Below are 8,431 nucleotides of genomic sequence, written 5' to 3'. Positions count from 1 at the left end.
GTAATTTTTCTTGTCTTCACCACCTGGCTACTGTTGTAAAATGTTGAGAGATTCAAACAAAAAGTAATCAACAAATAGAACAAAATAAAAAATAATAAAGACTGCAAGTGACGTCGCTAGCGGAAGTGCAAGTGTCTGAGAGTGCAAGCCTGAGAATGCACGTCTGAGAGTGCAAGCGCCAAGCTGCAGCCAGACCCTTTTGATCAGATCAGCGTGTTCTTTTCATATGATGGTGGGTGTGTTTCCACATGGTGCCTGACAGATTCACACGCTTGCACAATATTCTCATCCAAACTTACTTCTGATGAGGATTACTCCATAAACCACAACATAAATCACCCTTTCAGCGCACGTGTGATCTACTGACAAGCCTTCAGTGGGCGTGACAGATAGCACACAACATTATATAATATTACAATATGTAACATAGCCTATTATATATACTGTGTATATATGTGTATATATATAATATATTTGTATGATATGTTTGTATGATATGTTAATGATGAAGCGTTAATATAAATAATAAATAAGGTAATATATTATTCTAATATGGTTATTATATTTATTTTATTGGCATATATAACTGTATAAATTGGCATATATAACTGTTTTCTGTATAAATTATAAAACACTATGACAAGGTAATGTTTAATTTATTATATTATATATATTTATTTATTACATTTTATATTATCATCTCACACATGGATTGGCATTTTCTATAATGTCTAAATTCTAAATCAAAATACATATATGACTTAATATATAATTAGCATCAAACAAACAATATAATTTATATTCTCAAGGATTAAAGATTAAATGGAAAAAATAAATAAAAAAAATGATTGCACAACCATCAATTAGGTGGCGACATGCACTAAGCATGTAAACGACCATTGAACAAAAGAAGAAGAAAGAAACAGCATGGCGCATTTTTTCTTAGCATCCGTTTCCATGGTGACTCGTCGATTCGTTGCTCTGTTGAGAATGTCTTGAGTCTTAACCAGGAACATACTCTGAGTTGAATGAACTTACTCCCGGACTCTTTTTTGGAACCACATACCTCGAGTAAGCAAGGTTTAGGGTTAATCAACCGAAAGTTCGGGATTTAGCTGAAGGTAAGTTAACCGTGCTTTCTGGAATGCACCCCAGGAATGATTTTAGTCAACACCTTCAGAGCACTGTTGACTGTAAAGTGTGAGGTAACTGAATTCTTCTGACCTACCTTTGTAGCAATACAATGGGATTTTTACACTGGAATGCCCAGAGGACAGTGTACACACACACACACACACACACACACACTCATACACACACACACATTTGCATGTATGTGTGTATAAACACATTATTTAAAAAAATTTACATTGCAGTTAAAGAGAAATAAATGCATTTGTTAAATACATATAGTGTCAATTTAAAAATATTAATTTTATACTAAATATTATATATAGAAATACATGCTACAATTACAAAAAAACTAAATGAAATAAATTAGCAAGAGCTTTTATTTATTTGTTTTTGTTGTTGTGTTTTGTTTTTGAAAGAATTCTCTTATGCTCACCAAAGCTGCATTTATTTGATTAAAAATACAGTAAAAATGGTAATATTGTGAAATTATTATTATTGTGATGCAAAGCTGAATTTTCAGTATCATTACTCCAGTCTTCAGTGTCACATGTGCTGCTTATTTTGTTTGTAAACGCTGATGAACCTTTTTTTTTCTTTTTCTCAGGATTCTTTGATGAATATAAAGTTCTTACTGACTTTTACATATATACATTTGAACAGTAGTTTATATATGTAAAATAAAAATTCTTTTACATTTACTTGCATAAAAAGACATACTAGACATACTAAAACATATTGGAATATTTGTGATTTATATTTTGCTTGCGGTTTTTTTTAATCAGACTACATGGCTACTTTTTAATGTCCATCTATTGAGGAAGGTGCGTTTTGCCATTCTAACATGTAAAATGTTTTTCTCTCAGGGGAAAAATCAGAAAAGTAGGACACTTCAATGTCTCCATTTGTTCTGCGTTTAATCTCATCGCTGCCTATAGTAGAAACAACTAATATATTAAAGAGATCTCATTTGTGTTTCTCCTTCCGATGGGATGCAATGACCCCAGTTTTTTTTTTTTTTGCTTCATTCACTCATATGATTGTTTTAAATATAGCACATCTCAGAAGAGGAGGTGGAGGATGCTTCGGTTTTTCCTCAGTTCCTCTGCTCTTCCAGTCAGTGCTCTGCCGTTGTGACCTACTTCCTCTCTTCTCTGACCCACTTCCTGCACTTCCATTCTGACCTACCGCTTGCATCCGCCGGCGGTGCCAGTCTCAACCAGGCCTCTTGTATAACATGCTGCCTGTGAGTGGCATTCAGTCTTAAGCTGACACACACACACACACACACACAAACACACTCTCTTTGAGTCGGATGGAGTCAATGACTAACTCTCTACTCAGTCTGTGGGTGGTGCAGACGGACACTATGTCCTTGGCATGGAGCTATTGTGTTCACACTCCTTCTGGAAGGAGATATCAAAGTGTCAGGCAGGCCTCGGAACAAGATGTACTCATTGAGGAGAAAAGAATCTGCTTTAGTTCAGATTAGTTAATTAAACTGATGAAATGAGTACAGTGAAGGTTTTATATTGATTCCAGACATGTTATAATTTGATTTTATATATACTGTATGTACCTCAGTTCTAAATGAAGTACAAGGACTGGATGAAAGAAAACACTGAAATGCAATAACGTTAGTTTGTATGTATTATGTAGACTGTAAATGCCCAGGGAAGAAATATCATATATTAAATATCTTTTAAGAGTTGTTACATTAACATTTATGCATCTGACAGATGCCTTTATCCAGATGCATTCACAGTTTCAATAGGGATATTGCTGGATTTGAATATTTGTGGAATTATTCTATTTAATATGATTGATTTTTTTTTTATTGCTTAAAAAATCATTGCAAATAAATCAATTGTTAATATTTAATTTTTATTTATTTTACAATTATATCTTGTTTTCTCCTGGATAGTATTGAGATTAAAATGGAGAGCAAACAAAGACTTTTTCAAGTCTTAGGATTTATAATCCTAATAAAAATACTGCAGTAATCTCACATGCGGCTATGTAAAATGATTAAAACATAAATATTAGATGAAAAATTTAAAAACCTTAAATGAAAATTAGAAACATTGCCTTAGCAACTGAAATAAGTTTAATTTGAAGCACTAAAATGACTAAAACTAAAACTGAAAAATTAATTAAAGCTATATAGAAATATTTTAAAAAACTAAAACTAATTAAAATGACAAAAGCACATAATTATTTTACTAAAACTTAAATCTAAAATTTAAATATAAATGTTAAATAAATTATTACAATTATTTTCAGTAACTGAAATAAAGCTGAAATAAAATGAAAATACAAATGTTAGATGAAAAACAAACTGAACTTTGAACATTTAGAATTTGAACTTTGAAAAATTTTACAACAAAAAAATAATAAAAAATTAATTAAAGCTATATTAAAAATATATATAAAACTAATGAAACTAATAAAAATGACAAAAGCATTGAAAACGGAAAATATAAAAAGAACAAATTCAAAATAATAATAAATACTGCAAAAGTATGTATACATAATACTAAAATAACACTGTCTCACTCAGATGTGCCAAAATACTCAAAGTTTTCACACACCAACACACACACACACACAGACACACACACACACACACACACACACACTAAAAAAAGAACTCTCATTTCTCAAAAATGTACATTTGCAAGTTACATTAACTACACCAATACCCTCATGGTAACTGAGGAAAATGGTTAGTTTAGTTAGTTAGTTAGTTTTTGATTTGTCATCAGTTTTCACTCAGCTTTTCTCTAAATCTGAGTCAAATCCATCATGGGGCAGATTATACATGTACATGATTTTGGTCATATAACTAAATTTTGACTAAACGTGAACGTGTATAAATATGTTTTACCTTTGTAGGGCAGTGTGCTGTCCACAATCATTTTATAGCTCAATAATCTCACTATATGTCAACAATTGTCTCATTTGCATCTTTTATTTCTTTATATCTCAAATAAGTCCATGAAAGAGCAACCTCTGAGTAACAGCATTCTCCTCTGGGTGGGCTTTGAAGAGCTTATGTGGCGTTTTTCCTTATAATTTCCCTTCAGAGAAGAGTGACAAACATGCTGCAGAAGCAGGATATTGTCTTTCAAGACTTCCTGTCTCAGTCTGCTGACCAACGAGACAGAACCGACTGGTGCATGCACTCGATAACCCGACTCTGGGAGTGTGTGGCGCTGAAGAACCAACAACACACACACACACACGCTTTTGCATTCACTCGACAAAAAACCCCAAACACAGAGGAATTAGGAGGAAAATAAAGCAGCATTCCACAGATGCCATGACTTCCTTAAGGACACGGGCAACGTGACCTTTCATCTGTTTGTTTCATGTGTGGCGTGTGTGAATGAACTCGGAGGAAGCGCTTTAATGAGGGGGCAGTTCTTCAAGCAGGAGGGTCTCAAACACAAACACAAGAGCGGAGGGAACTCATTTACACCGTTTAGTGCTCATTTCCACATCCATTACAGACACAAACATAATACTTCCCTATCAGCTTTTTGTAAACAAACCCTGATAAACCCGTTGTGTTGAGAGTAGTGTTACTGTATGAATGTTGAGGAAGTTCTTCTCTTTTAAGGGCCCTTGTAAAATAACAATAGCAAAAGCTATTTGAGGCAACAGGTTCTAGGAATCACGAGCAGAGCTTTATTTTCCATCTATAGTTCACAGGAAGTATCATGTCCAACTTTCCACTATGGATGTTTGTATAATTGCTTTGCCTTAGGCATATTTACTTTTTTTGTTCATGCATCTGCAGCTGTTGTTATTTTTTTGACTTTTTATTTTAACAATCATTCTAATAATAGAAACACTTAATACTGCATTCAGTTCACAATCGATTTTAATATTTACTACATTATTTTTGCAATAGCTACATATATAACAATACGTTATTAAAGTCTAATTTTTTTGTAATTCTAAGAAAAATTCTTATTTAAAAACATCAGAGTGCACAGGCCAAGACCATGCCAATTTTGTGATTTAACAGAAGCTTTAAAAATATCCGTTTTTCAACATATTTAAAGGTTAATGTTAAAAGTTATGTTTTTAACTTATGCTATGAAACGATCAGTCTTCGCAAAACATAAGTTTGCAAAAATCTAATTAAGAATTCAGCTGATAATAATTTAAGTAAAATATGAATATTGCAGCAATTACAGGCTTCAGTACAGCAGAGGAAACTCTTACTTTCAATTTCACTCAGATCTAAGAGGAGCGCCATAAATTTATGGGTAACTACTTCCATCTAGTGTTCAAATTGGGGAACTGCTAATTGACTCTTTCATCAAAGCATGCATAAATATAATGCATAATGGTTAAAAAGATAATTAATCACGGTTATATTTTTTGGGGGGGGGGTTAATAAATAATGACCGACAACAGGGTTCATTTCTGGAGGAGAAACCCAAAGGTTCCCGGAAGGTGAGTTTAATCATTTATTTCCTCTTTGAAGTAGTTTCAAGTGCGTTGTTTTGTACTCAGAATACATTTTATATTAATGTATCGACTCTGACCAGCTGCTTTGTTTACTAGACACCGAGGCTGTGTGCCAAAACATAATGAGCTGTCTATTTTGACAGCATGGCTATTCTGGACGTGTGTTGCGTTTTTGCTCATGTTGTAAAGATCAAAATGAGGATTATTTGTGCATATTATGAAACCGTGTGGTCTCCACTTGTGGCCATGTGGTAGCGAATTCAGTGTTGGTTTATATCAACCCTTACTGAAGTTCAACATAGTAACCATAGTTATCACCGAAATACCTTATTGTTACTAGTACTATAAAACTGTGGTAAATTGGCTTTTAGCTGCTATTTAATCAAAAACAAAGTTTCTTACACTGTATGATTTCATAATTTGTTATGATGTTACAGTAACTGGACTAACTGTGCAATGCTATCTATGTAGGCTACTAATAAGTGCTTGCCATGGCAATTTTTGTAAAGGAAACACAACTACCTGCATATGCATTGCTCTGGTTGTTTTCTAAACAGTATTTATTTAAATGGTAATTGAACCTCTTATAGCAGACACGTAGGTTGGTCCAATTTGTCCTTGCTGGGCCTTTTGTTTAGTCTGGGGAGAGAGTTTGCTGAGTGTGCTTCATTGCGGGTTGTTTGGATTTTTATGGCCACAGACAGAATCCGTTCATCTGACTGTGCGAACGCAAGCTTGTGATGACTGGACAGTTTTCTGTAGATCAGATTTGATATCAAGCCTTGCATAATCTTGCAAAAGAGGAACTCTCATGCAGTCAGTGTGGAAGATGTGCTGCTACTGTGGGTGTACAGCAGGCACTGAAATTCACTTTTTTCTTTAAGTGGTAATATTCACACATGATGGAATTGATTTTCAGGGCTATTTTTTCTTTTTATGGGGGTATATTGATTTTCGACCATTTTAAAAATGAAGTGTTTTATATGTTTTTGTCCACTAGTTTAAATTCAGTCTTTAAAACGTATAAATATATATATATATTATTATTAGTACAGTATAGTCAAAAGTTTGGACACACTTCCCATTCGTGTGTCCAAACTTTTGACTGGTACTGTATATAGAATGCAGTATATAGCCTACATAAACAGAATATATATATACGTAAACACATATTTTTTGCAATGATAACTCAAATGTGGTGATCAAACACTTATAATGATGTGACAAACATAGGCCTAGGGTATTTAACAATAAACTTTTTTATTCAAAATGAGTCTGACATCAGTGCACTTCACAGTAAACTTCCCTTCACTTATTATAAATAACTTAACACAAATAAAACAAAATATATATATAACTTGAATTAAGAAATTAAACAAGGTAACTGTGTAGGGCAAGCAAGCTACTACCAAACCAACAGGGGCAGGTTTATGCAGGAAGCACAGCTTTTCCAAATGTAAACATCTAAAATAAATAAATAATAATAATAATGAATAATATTTTTTTCACATTCTGTGTTGTGTAGCCTATTTTCTGGTAATCAAATGAACATAGTTTAATTAATAATTGTAATAATTTAATTAATAATTTAATAATTTAATTGTGCAGAACATTCGTATTTTAATAAGTCTTTGGCAGTTTAATATTCACAGACACAGTCTCTCTCTATATATATATGTACTGACCTGTTTTTTATTTATTCATCAAAAATAAGACCAATTCCATGAAATTCCGCGTTATACAGTAAATTCCGTTTTTATGACTGGATTCCGCTATTCCGTCCATGTTTTCTGCATCGTGGAAATCATAGGGCCCTACTAATGTAGCAAACGAATTTGATAAGCTCATTGTGAAAGTAAAAGACTGGGACATTGTTGTTTATTTACTTAGCATTGAGTCTCTCCAACTAGGTGACAACGTAGCGTTAAATCACCATTCAACAGACTTAAGCCACCACCGCGCTGCCGTCTGTTGGACTGCAGAAAGATACTAACTTTTCAATCTGCTACGTTACTGACTATGCTGACACCGTGTCTGCGCCGCAACAGAACGCGACAAAGCGAGTCGCGACCGTTGAAAATCATTTGAACTTTTTGACAGCACGTCATAAATATGAGGCATCAGTTTACTGCATCCAGTGTAGACAACATTACTGATTATAATGGCTTATATATATTACACCGGACGCGAGCGGCGCGGCGTGACAAAATACAACAGAAATTCTATTGTATTTCGTCGCGCCGCGTGATCTGATGTGACCGATGTGATAAGCATGAGTTCTGGGCCGCAGTGCAGCCGGTATAAACACCAGCATTAACTGAGTGGCCGCGATCAGCTCCGGTGGCCGTAACACAGGCTTTAATGCGCCGCAGACGCGTGCCGTGAAGCGCAGATCAGCTCTAGTCTAACGTCACTGAATCTGCTGTTAAAAATGAACCATCCATTCATCATATCATCATGCAAAACTAAGAATTAGAATCATTGTAATGTGACAATCAAATATAGGTGCGGGTGGGTGGCAGGCAGATAATTTATTTGAAGCAGCGGACTCGGGTGAAGTTTGAGCTCATCCGCGCATCTCTACACTACAGTGACCTGGGTCACCAGTAGCAAACAATGGAGCACGCTCTGCTGGACAAACTAAGTAATTACACCATTAGGAAGCATTTAATCTGCGTTATATGTTCTGGCTCATATTGGCCGATAATATCGGCTAAGCGATATATCGGTCAGGCTCTAGTATTTTTATCTGTAAACTCTGAGTTTCAGAGTAGATTCAGAGCTGACAAACCCAAACAAAACCAGCCCGCTTTAGACC

At 34.4% G+C, this 8,431-nt stretch overlaps 1 protein-coding gene across 1 annotated transcript in view; it reads left to right on the top strand.

Moving 5' to 3' along the window:
- Positions 1-5,545: 5,545 nt before the first annotated feature.
- tbc1d22b (TBC1 domain family, member 22B) overlaps positions 5,546-8,431 on the top strand; it is a 52,257-nt gene continuing 49,371 nt past the window's right edge. The window contains exon 1 of the mRNA XM_016440108.1: positions 5,546-5,598. Within this exon, the coding sequence (XP_016295594.1) occupies positions 5,546-5,598 (53 nt within the window). The remainder of the gene's footprint in view (positions 5,599-8,431) is intronic.

The sequence above is a fragment of the Sinocyclocheilus anshuiensis genome, unplaced genomic scaffold (assembly GCF_001515605.1).
Source record: "Sinocyclocheilus anshuiensis isolate Anshui unplaced genomic scaffold, SAMN03320099.WGS_v1.1 scaffold71, whole genome shotgun sequence".
Lineage (NCBI taxonomy): Eukaryota > Metazoa > Chordata > Actinopteri > Cypriniformes > Cyprinidae > Sinocyclocheilus > Sinocyclocheilus anshuiensis.
This window is presented reverse-complemented; position numbering and strand designations above follow the sequence as displayed.